This window comes from Netta rufina (genome assembly GCF_964035555.1).
Source record: "Netta rufina genome assembly, chromosome: 3".
NCBI classification, from domain to species: domain Eukaryota; kingdom Metazoa; phylum Chordata; class Aves; order Anseriformes; family Anatidae; genus Netta; species Netta rufina.
The window spans coordinates 36,141,612-36,158,475 of record NC_140125.1 but is presented as its reverse complement, the minus strand read 5'-3'; the positions used below and the strand labels follow the sequence as shown (position 1 = coordinate 36,158,475).

At 33.9% G+C, this 16,864-nt stretch overlaps 1 protein-coding gene across 1 annotated transcript in view; it reads right to left on the bottom strand.

Moving 5' to 3' along the window:
- Positions 1 to 4,130: 4,130 nt before the first annotated feature.
- DNAH8 (dynein axonemal heavy chain 8) overlaps positions 4,131 to 16,864 on the bottom strand; it is a gene marked incomplete at its 3' end in the record, with an annotated part of 131,064 nt that continues 118,330 nt past the window's right edge. The window contains exons 84-92 of the mRNA XM_084283418.1: positions 14,256 to 14,411; positions 12,041 to 12,157; positions 11,219 to 11,320; positions 10,693 to 10,853; positions 9,083 to 9,239; positions 8,492 to 8,644; positions 8,208 to 8,397; positions 4,885 to 5,006; positions 4,131 to 4,418 (exon numbers count right to left, since the gene is read on the bottom strand). Coding sequence (XP_084139544.1) covers positions 4,131 to 4,418; positions 4,885 to 5,006; positions 8,208 to 8,397; positions 8,492 to 8,644; positions 9,083 to 9,239; positions 10,693 to 10,853; positions 11,219 to 11,320; positions 12,041 to 12,157; positions 14,256 to 14,411 — 1,446 coding nt within the window. The remainder of the gene's footprint in view (positions 4,419 to 4,884; positions 5,007 to 8,207; positions 8,398 to 8,491; positions 8,645 to 9,082; positions 9,240 to 10,692; positions 10,854 to 11,218; positions 11,321 to 12,040; positions 12,158 to 14,255; positions 14,412 to 16,864) is intronic.

Genomic DNA, 16,864 nt, shown 5'->3' with positions numbered 1-16,864 from the left:
GTTCTTCCAGACCACCCAAAAATAATGAACAATATTAAGAACAGATATAGTCAGCAACTAAGATTACTGAACAGTACAGGAAAATGACAGTTTTTTTTTCCATAAAATATTTCACTTTAGAAGTGAATATTCTGAATCTTTGTTAAAAAAAAAAAAATGTTAGTTAAACTAACCAGAATCTCAAGGCAGAAATGGAAGAAAAATGTTTCTCTGTAAATAATAAATCTTTTAAATGAAAGCTTAGCCAAAACATTATATTTTTGGAACAAGCTTGTACCAGTCAGTGGTTTTGTGAGATTTAACAACCTGAGATGAAAACATCTCCCCTCCCAGAATCACAGAATTGTCTAGGTTGGAAGAGACCTCAAGATCTGACCTAACCTCTGACCTAACACTAACAAGTCCTCCACTAAACCATATCCCTAAGCTCTACATCTAAACGTCTTTTAAAGACCTCCAGGGATGGTGACTCCACCACTTTCCTGGGCAGCCCATTCCAATGCCTAACAACCCTTTCAGTAAAGAAGTTCTTCCTAATATCCAGCCTAAACCACCCCTGGTGCAACTTTAGCCCATTCACCCTCGTCCTGTTACCAGGCACGTGGGAGAATAGACCAACCCTCACCTAACTACAGCCTCCTACAGAATCCCCTAGCATGTTATATTCCTTGTTTTCATTAATTCTATCTGATTCTATCCACTGCTATATAAAAGCTCACCATACAGCCATGCTCCAGACTTTTTGTGAATCATCACTGAAGAATGCTCACTCCCGTGCAAGGTGATCATCTTGACATACTTAGCAGATCAAAGAACCCCCATTAATGTTTCCAGTCTAAGACAGTAGGAGTGTGTGCCTTACGTTGTCTCACTTGCTTAAACTTGCCTCTGAAAATTGGAGGAAATGGATAGGAAAATCTTCCTGGGAGACAGTTCCAGTGATCAAGGAAGGAATCTGACAGACTGTGGATGCACACTCTAAAGTAACTCTGGACTAACTCTGCTACAAATTCTCAAACACATTCATGAGGTAAGCCCTTGCTTTCAGAGAGTTGTTGTTGTTTATGTTATCTGTTAAGTATTTGTGTTTTTCTGATATGGCATTCTTGTCTTTGTCAATACAATCACTGGTATACTGTCTCACATCTTGAACAGGAGTATCCTGAATACCAATTGTCTATTTAAAAAAAATAAAAAAATAAATAGCAACTTGTTCAGTAACTAGAGAAAAAACATGTCCAGGTTAATTTATGAAATTGAATGCTTGTTATCTGTTTTGGACGTATAAAGCATTCCTGGGAGTGAAGGGTCTTCTACTGAGGCCTTGAGCTCTTATAGATTATGTCAACTAGGAGAAATGACTTGTGATGAATGAGTGAGGCTTAGGAGAGAAAGAATCAAATAATTGTACCTTGTTAGCAGTTTGAAAAGCTGGCTGTAACCAAATAAAGTGTAAGTATTTACTCTCCCGCATATGAGGACAGACATATCTCTTGCATATTCTTAAAGCATTCAGAGATTAAAAAGGGAGTCTTCCAAATGACAGTAGACTGTTACTATTACAAAACATTATTTCCACAAACTAGCTGAAAAGCTATATGGAAATAAACATTGATTGTAAAGAATGTTTTGCTGGGAGTAAACTGGAAGCATTGAACTAATGTATGTTATTAAGGGAATAGAACAACATGACTAAACAAAGCCCCAGACAGTCTCACAAAAGATGGGCAAGGGTGAATGGACTCTGACAAACAGAAGAAGCAGATGTTGTCAAAAATCTGATGTAATATATGAAATAGAGATCAACAATATATTATTAATCTCTGTTCTTGATATTATACAGGTTGGAGAATGAAACCCTCTTCAGTGTAAGTTACAAAACAGCACATTATTAGCTTACATGTTCCCTGATATTTTCCCATGTAGCCTATTATAAATGAGGCAATGCACACCTTCCACCTTTGGCAATGTTCACATGGTTGCACATAGTGTCCCCGCTGTAATGAAGCTGAAAGGGCAGACCAGGAAAGAAACTTTAGAAATTAATAAAGTAAGTTGTGCTTTTTCATTTTGATGTGAACTAAGATGTTTTGTACTCCAAACAAGATTTTTTCTTTCCCCCCAACACCCAGTCCATTGCCAAATAAGACATATTTCCAAATATTAATAAATGAGCTGGTGTAAAGAGGTTGTTACCAAGATTTTGGGGTAGAATGCTGTACTGGGATGGAAATGATTTTCTTCACAGTAGCTGTATGGTGCTGTGGTTTTGATTGTGACTAGAATGGTGTTGATACCATACCAGTGTTTTGGCTGTTGCTGAATCCTGCATTGAGGTTTTCTTTATTCTGCTCTATACCTGCAGTGAGTAGGGTATGCAAAAGGGTTGGACAGAAAAAAACTGGGACAAATCAACCAAAGGAATATTCCATAGCCTTGTTAAGGTCAACACTGAAAGCTCAGGGAAAGGAGAAGGAACAAGGATATTTATGGTTACATTATCTGTCTTCCCAAGTAATGGAATGCATGCTGAGGCCCTGTTTTCCAGGAAGTGGATGAACATCTGCCTGATGATGGGAAGCAGTAAACAAATTCCTTATTTTGCTTTGATTGTGTAGAAGATGTACTTCACTTATTAAACTCTCATTATTTCAACCCATGAGGTATTTTTTTTTTCTTCTGCTCTTCCAGTTCTTTCAACCATCCTGCTGGGGCAGGAGAATTGAGTGAACAACTGGGTGGGTATGAGCTATGGGTGAGGTTCAACTCACCACAAGTACTAGCTTTTATTTTTGTTATGATTTGAATATCTTGTAGTTGCATAGTCTTTTTATTATTATAGTTTATTCTCTGTACAGATGTAGTTTAATGTTACAACTTGTAACTTTCTATCTCTGTGTATTTGTGACCTAACACTATCTCATTGTTATATTTGGATCTAGAGTGTACAGATGAGAGAGGGAGAAGAAGCTTCTTGAATTCATTTGGAGATCTTCATTTTTACTATTCTGATAATCATTTTGTATCTGTGTATTTTAATAGCCTATATCCCACTAACTTTCTGCAAGAGGATGTCCATCCAACAGCAAGCAATTGAGTTCCAGCTCAAGAAAGAGCCTTTTGTCATCCCACTGGATGCCCAAGGCCTTCAACAAGTAACAGTAGCTGCACTTTTTCACAGCAGATGCTTTTGATCACTCCTAAATTGCAAAAGGAAGAACATACCTCTGTGATGGGGTGTTAGTGAAAAAACTGTGTTGCCAAATAGACGTAACTGAAGGAGGAATAAATTTGATACAGATTATTAGAGAGAGAGTGTAGAGTGCTTATCTTATTTACAATTATGTGCACAGAATTAATTTAATACTAATCACGTATAGAAAATTCATGTCTATCAGTAAATAATGTTGTGATAGCCACTCTAAGGATTTCAAGCCTATGTTTAAGAGCTAAGATGAAATGCAGGAAAGCAGTTGTATATAAATTGTTTCACTGTTCTAATTACAAAGGCATCAAATTAAATAGTACTGTTCTATTTCTATAACTATATTCCCACACTGCTAAATTGGACAGATCTTCCTGGTTTGTGTGAGATATTGCAGAGATGAACATTCTTGGTGTAGTTTTGCATAATCTATATAGGTTAACGAAAACAAGTGAACTCTGAAAACTCCCAAACAAAAAACATGAGTCAGAGAAAATCATCTATGTGCCATGCTCAATCCAGAAATACTTAAGGACTTGTATCTGGGAGAAGCTAAATTTTATTATGCCTTACACTGTCTTCTGTTGTCATTATATTTTCTTGAAATGCAAGCTAAAAACTGTATATAAGAAGATGCAAAGAAGCTAAGATTTTCTCTATTGAAGTTTAACAATGTCTTATTTTACATTGTGTATTATTTAAGCCAGTTATTTTTTTTAAGTAATATAATGGAAACATCAAAGATTACAATCACTTAACTTACTTATTTTAGAACTATCAAAGAGGAAAAAAAACAAAACACCATAAACCAATGCTGAAACTTTTAATATAATGACTAATGGCCATGAAATAAAAAAGCAGAATTACACATATAACTGGCTACATATGCTGTATGTTTTGTTTCTGTTAGACTATGAAAAACAGTTTACTTGATGTCACATAGGAGAGCCACTCCCCTCAATATCCAATGGTCTGGAGATACTACTGTTCTCAAATAGATCACTGTAATATAGTTCAGATCTGTCCTGCTGGGCTTCTTGTAAACAGGACAAACGTAAAGCTTGGGATCCTTAGGACCAGTTGTATTAATTGCAAATATATGTACCACGGGCAGCTGAACAAAAAGAATCTTTGGTGTAGACTCGATGAGTTTACTATTTCTTCTGTCCCAGCCTGCTCCTTCCAAGTATAGCCCATAAATGTATACTCCTTCCTGTAGGGAGAGTAAGCAGATATGTTATACAAAAGAAAACATCTGCTTTGTAAAATGATTAACTGGCTTAAACCATTAAAATTAATATAACTTTTACAATAAAGTATCTGATGTTGGATCTTTCCAACCTGTAAAATTATATCGATCTTTTTCAGAAGGTAATGCTACTCTTAATGACTATAAAACTTGTTTAATAAAGCCTATACATTACGTAATTTGATATAAAGTTTATTATGTATTCAGTAAATCCATGTATATTTTTCCACGGATGAAGATTAGAAATGGTTCTTAAAATAATTTTATAAATGCAAAATACAAAACAAAATTTCTATAATTATCTTCTAAGCTGAGTAAAAAAAAATGAGCTGAAGACAATAGTGACTTTTTCCTCTAGCAATCCCAAATGACCAAATGACAAATTAAATACTGAAATGAATACTAAAATATCTTCGCATGTCATACATACAGAAGGAGGTGCTGTGATTTCTTCTTTGTTTTGCTTTAGCACTTCATTATGTATAGTAACTGTATCTAAAGCCCAGCCTTTATGTGCTCGAGTTGCTTCTTGTCTCATTGCTGTCAGGAATCCTTGAAAAATTAAGCCACAGATTTAGTATATACTCCCATGATGAAAAAATAAAAATCTTGCTCATTATCTGCATAGTTCTGAACTCAACATTACTAGGCAGATATTCAGAGTCCTCATGACACCCCGTGCCTTGACTAACAATAGCAAACTTTGCTTTGCTACTTTCTTGTTCCTATTTTGGCCCCATAGAAGGCATTGCACTGAGAAATATTTTTTTAAATGACACATCAAATATATTTTGTTGTTAACTGAACAACTAAGTGGCTTAAAAGTTTTTTCAGGATACTGGCTTATATATTATTACACAATCAACTACAGGATACATAGTAGATCTGTGCTTCAAGAAAGAAGCTGAAGGCAAGTGAGGTATTAATTACGTGAGCTGGTATTTATGCAAAAGCAACTTAGGAAAAAGGCTTTTTTTTATAGAAGAAGTAGGATGATAAACTTTACTGATGCAAAATTTCAATGATGGTGTGTTCACAGAAGGTGTGTCCGAAGTGATAATAAAAATGACTATGCTTAGGGAATTTAAACAAGACCGGGTTTATAAAGGAGTTTTTTTTTTTTTTTTTTTTAAGAAGTGAAGAAAAGGTAGTCTTTGGCAGAAATTAAGGTAGAAGATGGCATAAGCAGTAAAGTGATTTTCAATGTATTGTTTTGAATAGACTTTACAGAGTTTTGTGATGAAAAAGGTTTGAGAGGTGAAGGACTGAATAGTATAAGCACAAGATGACATAAATGGGCAGCAAGGAACTTTGGGTGTCGAGGTATTTGTTACAAGTGTCTCAGAAGATGACAATGCAGCTACAAAAAAAAAGCTGCTATTTTATGCTACTGGATGAAGTAGTACTAGGAGTTGTCATAGACTGAGGGAAAGGGAAAAAAGTTAACAACAGAGAACTGCATACTTGAGAGTGATTATTATAAAGACTTAAAGATGAAATGTCATCAGTTCCTCCTTGATTGTGCATAAAGGAAAGGAAAACCAGCGTTTTGTGGGCTGATGAGTATATAAATAGGGAAGAAACCACTGAATGAAATACTGACAAGCCAGAAGGAAAATCATGAAAGGACAGGGTCATACAGTGGAAGACAGCATTTCCAGATATAAGAGGTGGTTTAACATGCTAATTAGGATAAAGTCAAATAGCAGCTGTGTCACAACTGATATTCATGTGTTGTAAACATCATTAATGTAGTATGTGAAATGAACATGTATTCATTTATTCAACTGCTATATATTCTTATACAAATAAAACAGTTTGATCTAGGCTTCTAAATTTCACTAAAATTAATAATATCTATACTAATATATGAAAAATGATCATTTATAAGCCTGTTCAAGTGCCATGTTTATTAAATGGAATATTGCATCACTAGAAACATCTGCTCTCTCCTAATAATTGTAATTTATAGAAGACAAAAGCTAATACTTGCTAAAACATCACAACAGATTTTAAATACAATTATTAGTGATACTTCATAATACCATATAGAGAGATTTTTCCAATAAACTGATAAAATATATTTTATCAGCGCAAATATATTAAATTTAACATCTTAATGTATTTGCCAATACCATGGTAGATTTAGATCTTGATTCACCAGTGCAATCAGTCTAGATTTACCTGCAATGGCAGCACAAGGTAGTCCATTTGCTGAATTGCCTCACACTAGTCAATTTGTAAACTTTGTGATTTGATTTACTCAGAATTTCCCGGTGAGCATTATTATTAACACAGTAAGTATATTTACGTCCCCCACACACCCCCCCTTATCCTATCCTGCTCCTTTTATGCTTAGTGGACTACTTTCTACATTTACAGGACTAGTTTTTCAGATCACTGAAGTTTAAGCAATTGTCAAGTTCAAGACTATTCGTGTTTCAGATTTCTTTGCTCTTAGGTTAAATATTTTCTTTGATCAAAATAATCTCTTGCATTATCATCTTTTATAGCACTATGAGTGGTGCTCTTGGACCACTGGAGATCAGTACCGTTACCAGCTACGTTATATATGATACAAATGGAATGATGTTTTGACTGGTGCCTTGAAACCATCTTTTAACAATAATTCAGATGCCCTCCAGGCACCTCAACTGTTTCTGAGAGAAAAATAAGAGTTGCTTGAATATTAGTATTTTTACAGTGCTAGTCATAGGAAAGTTATAGAATAGAAACACTCCAAAGTGAAGATAACTCATAAAATAGTCAAGGATTTCAGAGATTAATCCTAATACATATATATATATATACATATATATATATATATATATAAAATCATATCTGTTACATGGGAAAAGTTTCCCATGAGAATTTGTATGGGTACCTGCGTAGGCTAAATGAGACTCTTCTACAAACATACATCCAATAAGGTAGCGTTCTTTATTAACAATGGAGATGGTTATAATTTTTCTTCCTCCCAATAAAACAATAAATATATCAAGCTATAACAGATGATAGATCATGTTTGCTTGTACTTTGCAGTAGACCTTCAAAGAATTTGAACAGATCTTTCATTAAACAAAGACACTGTGAAAATGACAGGTTGATGATTCTCTGTAAAAGAGATAATTCTGGTATAGTTGCATGTTGTTATTGTACAGTATATAAACACCACGATGCTCTTCCATGCTCGAAACTTGCAGTTCGGAATTGGAAAAACAGTTTGAAGCCACAGAAAAAGCAGGAAAATTGTGTTTTCATTAGAAGCCATATCATCATTTGCTACTATATGCCAACAAGATAAGGCACTTCATTTGTTAACTATAGTTTTTCGTCTTGTAATATAAAAACTGTGTTTATGGGTTAGCCCAGAAGACCATCTATACAAGCATCCTGTCTCTGACTCTAGACAAAGGAGGATGCTTAATGAAATATTATTAGAGCAGGCAAAATGGCACACAAATCCTTTCCCTTCTGTGTTCTTCTAGATTCTGGTAATTTGGAGCTTTGGGACCTCCCAGTTTGAAGGTTAAGTTTGGACAATCATGTTTATATCTACCATCAGACCATTTTCCTATGACTTTGTCTAATCTCTTTTTTGAACCCATTTATCATCTTGGCTTCTATAACATATTCTGACAGTGATGAAAACTTTTTTTTTCTAGGTCTAACATTAAATTAGATATGTAGTAAAAACCATTAAGTTATGATAAAATACAATAAATTATTACTCAAGTCCTTTTAGTACCCTACCTTGTGGATTAAAGAATCCAGTCATCCAAAACACATTTGGTCTGCCTTCAAATATCCAAGTAGAGAATTGGGTATTTCTTTCCAAAAGTTCAGTAAACCAGAAGCCAAGTGTTGAAGAATCCCAAGATACTCTTTTCCATATTTGAGGAATTCGAGCATCATACATGTTATCCAATGCATCTCTCAAATTCTGAAGGAGTGAAATTATAATAAATGACCTAAATACATCAAGGTAATAGTTTAAAATAAAGTATGCAATACATAGTAAATAACTTGATACTTGCCTCACTCATAATAATAGTCCCTTCTATGGCTAGCTTAAGATCACTCAAACTGTTGCGGAGTATTGTGATCACTTTTTGCATTCGGTCAATTTCTTGCCGAAGAAAAATATTCATCGAGTTGAGGTGTCCCATTTTAATTAAACGAGCTTTTACCTAAAATATAGGATCCCAGAACAACGAATTTAGTTAAATATGATATGCTGAAATACCGTTCTCATATATAACAGCTTAACTAACTTTGCTTGAGATAAGCAAATTGTAGACTTGTAATTTGAATTATTCACATAAAATTTTCCGCCTTCAAACTGTTGTAGTTTATATTTTTATTTGTATTTTTTGTCTGATATTACCTGATTATTCATGATTGTGATAGAGTAAGATTTCACCCAGAAGGCCCAGGAGACTGCCATCACAAGACTGATTTTTTTTTTTTTTTTTTTTTTTTTTTGTATTTTCACATACAACTGTGGCAAGAACAGTCTCCAGACATATCTCCACCATCAGTGCTAGATGTCTTGTTTTAAAATAAATAAATAATAAAAAAAGCTTCATATCTGTTCACAGTGATAGAGATAAAAGTGATTAGCTTGCCTCATGAGGTATGTAATCTGGAGGAAGTTTCTCTAGCATATCTTCAGCTAAACGATAGACAATAGCTTCACGAGTTTCTCCAGGTCCTGCACCACTTTCTTTAGGCTGAATATTGGTAATAGTATCTAGAACATCAGCTGCTGTGTTACTTTGATATCTAAGAGGACAAGATATATGTTATAAATTACAGAGGGGTTTTTAATAGTTAAAATGTATATTTGGTAGAACACAAAAACTTAAAGTGCAGAGAAATAATACAGTGTCACCAGCTTAATTTAAAACTCCCAACAAGAATTGTTTTCCTTTGTTTCTTGCACCAAGCCAAACACATTGTGAATAACATTTGGCTTTGTGTGATCATAAAAAACGCGATCTGCTGTCTACCCATGTTATAATCTTTTCTTTCTGCTTAGCTCTGAATTAGAAAAAGAGTGAGTTCCACAGGCTGCTTCTCAACCTCTGAGAAAATGAGACATCAGAACAACTTATCATATGATTTCTAGGGATTCTGGTTCTGTAAAAAGGAAGATTATTTCCTTCGTTTAGTTACTTCTTAAAAGTGGAATGCAAAAGAAGGAAAAGGTGCAGGCATAACTCTACAAGCTCCCCCTTCATTAATTAGAAAATTCATTCTGCCTTGAGGTATTTCAGGATTAATGGTAAACCTGCTAGATTTACAACATCGGAGATTAAAACCTTCTATTTCATAGTACAGTATGGGCAGTGCTAATGTAAATTTATGTTCTGAGTCAACACAAAAAAAGTGTTGGTAAAAGGTAAAAAAAGATGGTAAAAGATAGTAGACCATGCCAGTCCTTCAACAAAAGCAGAATTATACCATTATAACAAAAGTACTGCTATCTAGTGGCACAGATCTGAGATGCAGTAAGAAAGAAAACAAAGCATATGTGTTGGTATTGCAGTGATGGCATTGCCTACTTTTGCCCTATGGAATCAACTATGTTAGGAACATACAGCCCTAGTTTGACTCAGAACATAAATCTATTCTGACTCAAAACATAATTTTACATGCCACTTTTATTTTTCAACCTTCATCTGACACCCATCTCCTCCAATTACTTTGTAATATATGATTGTATAAGACAGGAAACCAAGGTTTATTCCACAGGGTAGAACATGTGAACTCCTACAGTATCTTAGCTTTGGAGACAGTATCATAAGACTACACAAACCAGATACTGCGCATTTCAACATAAGCTGTGAATGCAATTATAATACTATAAATCAAAAAAATAGAAGAAACCCTACTGTCAGTTTTCTTCTCAGAAGATATAATTTCTGCTTCTGAATGTAAGAATGATGAGGCATTATAAATGTTTTATAATGTTTTCATATTTAAAAACAAAAATACGTACCACTAAAACCATGAGTAAGTAATAAGAATGACTACTTTCAAAGAACATATAAAATGCAGCTGAAGATACTGCATTCTTAATCATGTGCATGCACATAAATTGTTCCATCTCAACAATGAAATTCACATGGATTGTATATTTGCTATGAAAAATATACGTACATATTTCAGAGGGATTTTTTTCCAAATACTAAAATAAAGAGTTATTGGTTTCAATGTATTGAGAGCTACTTACGTAATATCCGCATTAGGATGCAGACCAAAGACCTTTGGGCTATCCATGGCAGGAAGTGACTGGATGTATTCAAAATACTGGCCCAGGGTTTTACACACGGGAATTTTATATCCAGTGTAAAAACAGAAAGTGCTGTCAAACATCTTTTCACTAAACCACACCTGCACAAAATCCAGAGAAAAAAGCACAAAATTACTTTATCGTTTAGAGTTTCTAATCTCAGTTTTGGAGAATAACTGTTCTTGCTTTAGCTGCTACATCCATCTTTACTTGAATATGTGAGTAAATCACGTTACGTCTTCTGAGTTCTAGTTATGTCTTTTTAGTAATTTCTGCTACACACTAAAGAGAAATCAAGGGGAAGAATTTCATTGGCAATGAATGATGTTTTGAAAAATTCATTTTACTCTGAAGGGTCTTATATGCTGGTGAAGAAGCATGTATTCAGCAGAAAGACAGTCTTCTGATTTCTGTATTGCAACTACCAATAAAAATGACAAATAGCTGTATTTTCAAGGTCTCTTACCCTTGCAAAGCAATTAAGAAGACGCTTATCAAAGTCGTCTGTGACTCGGCCTCCATATTGCACTTCTCCAATCATGTAGCGTACTGTGCTCCATGATATTCCCTGGATGCAAGAAAAGTAAATAAAAGACTGTAGTTACAACATGTAAGTAGCAGTGATTTGGATATCATCTGTAATTTGGATATCGTCTGGAGTTCATCTGGCTCTAAAATATAAAATGAAAAAATTATATTTGGAAGAAGAAATAAACCTTGATTTCTAATGTATTTCCTGAGTTCAGCTCTGAAATTTTAAACTAGAGTTGGGCTTGATCCTGCTACAGGAAATATATCCCACTATTTCTCGTGTGACGTGAAATCACTCTCAGCTGCTACTTTTCTTCTTCTCTGTTCCTCCTTTCCATACATGCGCTCCCTCCCACCAGTTTCTTATGTTACTTTATCATCAAAGTGCTACTTTGCAAGAGATGGCTATTCTTCTACACTATTCCTGTGAAACAGTAGAAGCTCAATTGGCAGCCACAAAGAAGTTTGAGTGGCTTTGTTAAAATCTGTGAATACTTCAGCTCCCTTTCCAAAACAGATCTTGTATGGACTTACTGTTATTTTGGATATAGTAATGAAAACACAAGATCAGATTCTGAAGTTCTTAACTATTACATTTGTTTTAACATGGATGATACAAAAAAAAAAAAAAAAAAAAGAAATTCTGATCATTCCTAGCTGTGCTGAAAGAATGGAAATGAACAGAAATGGTAAGAAAAATAATTACAGAGGCTGTATAAAGCAATTAAATAAGATTTATGCAAAGTGTAGTATTCACCTTCTTGATGTCACATTCATCTAGGTGATTTTGTATAAACTGAACGCTGGCTGTAAAGTCTGCTGAGTTAAATTCATAGGGAATGTTCCAACCCAAAGGCCCAAACTTTCGTCGTTCCTTAGGAATATATTTAAAAGCAAATATGTTTATGAAACAATGTATCATTAATGTATCATTAGTTTCATTATCAAAGTTCAATTGGAATAAAAAATTGAACTGAAGAAAGAGCCTAGGAAACAACTATCAGTAATAAACAACATGATATTCATGATATTGAGTTACACCTTAGCACTAAAAATTTATAGAAAAAGCAAGAGTGATTTATTTACTTTCAATGTAAATTACCTTTACTAATCAATATATAAGTCATAGGTTTGAAATGTCTCGTCTATGTGGGTTTTTTATACTATGTAATTTTTATACTAAGATTTTTATACTAAGTAATTAACTAAAGAAAACACTGAATCTCTGCATTTTCAGCACATTCAACAATTTTATCTTCTCTACTGTCTTTTTTTTTCTATATATATTTTCTACTAATGATAGTGTTCAAATTCATCTATTAATGCTCAGCTCAGCTAGAAAGGTTTCTAGGTTGCCCTTTTTGTTTTCATTGGTTCATTGTATAGTTTTAATGTCTTTCGAAATTCAAAACTTTATTTACTTTACTAAAGCTGCCACCACTGCATTTGTCATTATGTACATATTTTAATTCAAAATTATAATGCTAGTAGCAACAGAAAAAGTTGGCTATAAAAGAATGTGAATGTAATCTGCAGCTCAAAGACATTTTGAACAACCAATGCTACTAGATTTGTCAAATTATTTATAATCACACAAGTTACCTCACTCAATGAATTTTTTCAGAATATAGAAAAAATTACTCCATTAAGTTAAGAATTAAATTGATGAATAGTGCTGACATTTATTAAATGAATAAACAGTGTAATACTAATATTCTAAAATTAACTAGAGTGATAGCATATTTATTAGATTTTAAATAACCAGGTCAACAATGACTTACAGTCAATACTATTGTTAAGTAGCATTTAATTACAGTATTTGAAAAAGAACTAGAATGGGAAAGAAATAAAAAAGACCTTGTATTTTTCCTAAATCAAGTATTGTTTATAAGCAAATGAGACAGCTTTAACCAATAATACCGTGCAGAAAGGTATAACAATTTTCTGCCGAATTCTCTGAATAGCTTCGTAACCTCTATTTATCATAGCAATCTTGTCACCAAAGGATATTAGGAACTGGTCAGTTTAAGTCAGGACAGTGTATATATTGCTTACTGATTAACAATCCAAAATAAATTTTCAGAGCAGAAGAATAGCTATAATATTTTTTGAAAGTATTGATGCCTGAATAAACTTCTCCTTCCACAAAAACACTATAATTAGGAGATGATACACAGAACAACGTTCTTGGTGTTTATAAAAGGTAGAAAGAAGAAAATAATGCAGTATATTGTATCTTAATAGGGATCCTCTTACAAAAGGCCATTCTCTTTCAGTCTTTGCTGCACTGAAAAAAACAGGCAGCTAAATAGAGTCTTAGGATTAAATACTGTTTAAATCTATTTTGAGATCTTTGCTTAAAATAAGGTATATTCAGAATGCTCAGACATTTGGTATTTATTGTGAAAAGTTATATATCTTTAACATACTAAATATGCACACCATTGTGCTCACTTTCATATTAGTGTAGAAAATGTCACAAAAAAAATAAAAACAAGACAGTAAGAGAATTTTATTTAATGTTAGGCATCTAGAAGGTAGAGAGCTAACCTAAGCTAGGCCTATGAACTGCCTTTAAAATCAATAGACTGAAAAAAGTGATATATCTCCAGAAAATTATTCACATTTTTATAGACAGCCACCAAAGGCAGATAAGCTGATTTGCTGCTTTGGGTGCTTATCTATTTCTATTACCTACAGAGAGAGCTTATTCACTTAGATGACTAACTTTTGGATAGCTAAAATTAGATAAGAAAAATCCTTATTCTAAATGCCCATAGTATGAAAATTACATAAAATTTAAAAGACAATTAAGAGAATAAATTATCTCAAAATACAGATGATAGAAATTAAAGGTCTAGCCCTGCAACATGCTGCTACAATAAATATCAGAATGCACATTTTCCATAGAGAAAACTTGTTAAAGTGAATCCCTAAATCACACCTTTATTTGCAAACCTTATAAGAAATACCTGAACAGTAGAGTGCAGAAAAGCTACAGTATAAAGTAAAGGTTTCCACATAGGCAAATTGCTAACATCTAACAGATCCTGATTAATTCCAGAAAATGTTCTTTTTAAACCGGCACGTACACCTTGAGGAGGTTCATTTGTGAACTTTAGAGCAATCTGTTATGTAAAAAAAAATAAAATAAATGAATAAATAAATAAAGGAATTGGATTTATTTCCTGAAACAAAAACTGCAACATATAAAAATGTCACAGCTATTAGTTATAAATAAAAGATACAACAGAAATAGTTGAATCAATTTGACAGTTTTACCACATAAAAGGAGTACATATTACATTAGTCCTCAAAACCCTGTGATATACTTTAAGATTTTGAACATGGACTTTCTGTTTATGTCATTCAGAGTCATCACTCTCAGACATCCATGGTTCTAAGATTTTTGATCAACAACATGGAAGCACTTTCCATGCTTTTCAAAAAGCATCATATGGCTGTCATATCTCTATCTCCAATTCAATGACTGAACGGTGGAAGAGAACTATGCAGAAGGGATGACAACTTTGTTATATTTCTGTTCCCAAGACCTCACTATAAATACAAAGAAATCTTACCTCTCCTCAGTTCAGATCTTTGTGTTCACTCTGGATTCTGTGGCTATGTCTGCAGCAGTAAATTAGGATTGCCCAAGAATGTTTCTGGGCACACTGGTCAGCAGGCATGAAATCTACATTTGTGGTAGTATGCTGCCAAAGTTCCTTTGACTACAGCCCCTTTTTGCATGAAACTTCATACAAACTTCCTAATAGGGATAGTTTCTAGAAAATTTTAATTGTCAAACCATGCCTGAAAAATCTTTAAAAGAGTGCTAATACCACAGGTTTTCATTTCAGAGAATGTTCTAACTATGTACTCCTACGGACGATTGCATTCTAGTGCTGGGTAATGGTCATGGACATTCTATTAGTTCAGACACAGACTGGCCTTACCATAATCAGATTTCTATTCTATGAGACACTTTCAAATGCTGGAGGAACTCAAAAACTAAACATTTTTCTGCTCCAACGGTAAGTACTTGTCTGACTAGCCTGCATAACATTGCAGCATTCACTTGAAAGGATAGTCAATGCCAGGCTGTCCTAGGTTTGAATGCAAGCATGTTTGCAAACTATTTCTGCCTCTGAGAGAATCTTAAATGAATACACTCATGAACACGTACTTCTCCTGGCAGTTTTACTATCTCCATATTTGTGGCAAATAAATTAAATTATTTTTAAGGGATGACTTTTCAACTTCCATCTCACAGAGTCATATTTCTGGGCTGCAGAGCCCAGGCAAGCTGTCTCAGAGACATGAGCTTTTGCAAGGACCTATCTGCATATGAACACTAGAATTTTGGATTGAATGAGAACACTTACTAACCAGTGTTTACACATTTCAAAGGCTATCTTGTTCAATTATGTATGAACATTGCTTAAATGAAATAATAATAATAATAATAACAACAACAACAACAACAACAACGCAAATGATTTTCTCCTTTCTTCTGAGAAAGAGATGACCTTTAGTTTGTCAGTTACTCATTTTCTGGTATCCGTGAACATGTTAAAATATTAACAGGTAACGTGTCACTATAGACTGAAATATCACAAATGAAACATTTGAAATAAATGCAGTGAAGATTCATCTAGCAGCCCTCTCAGATCTTTATTGTGACGTTTAGCAAGCTATATATTTATATACCACTTCTCAAACTTGAAGACTTAGAAAGATTTCCTTTTTTATTGAGAGCTACCTTCCATACACAGTGTTTTCCCATGATTGCATACATTTCTTGATGAAGGTCATCTCCTAGATTCATTCCAGAAAGGAATTTCTCCTTTCCCCTTTCACGCTGCCTTAAATCATACACATCTAGGCTAATGTTCCCCTTCATATCTTAGATATCACTTCATATCTTAGATATCATCCACAGTATCTGTTTTTAATTAGAGAGAATTGGAACCACTGAGAAGACTCCCACTGTTTTTAAGAAGAAAGGTGCCAGTGAACACAGAAGTGTCAGCACATGGCCATTACACTAGATATTAGATATGATCTGCTGTGAGTGCTAGGAACTATCATAAGTAACTTAAATGCACTTTGTAAGAGTTTAGGCAATTTTCCTGGTACTGATTGATATCTCCTTAAGATCTACAGAACAACCATTTATAATTTAGCTAAAGAAAAACAGGTCACTTCTTGTCAGCTGATGGTCTTTGAGATGCACTGTCGATATGCTTTCTGTTCTCTTTATCCTTTGTTTCAGTCAGGGAAATATAAGAGTCTAAAAGTAGCTGTAGGCATTACCCTGTGCACAAGGCACCTAGCTGAGCAAAAAAGGATACAGGTAAAGCCTTAAAAATGTGTGTGTACAGAATTAGTGTAAATTCACACATACACAATACATCTTTAATTGAGAAAAACTTCCAGTTACTGGTAAATAACATTCCTGTTTGGTGTCATTTGTATTGTAAAGTTAGCTCATTTATTCATTCACCCACCCCACTCACAGTTTCTTTTTCATTTACATGCTTACCCTAAATAAATTCAATGAAACTCAATGTCTTGAGGT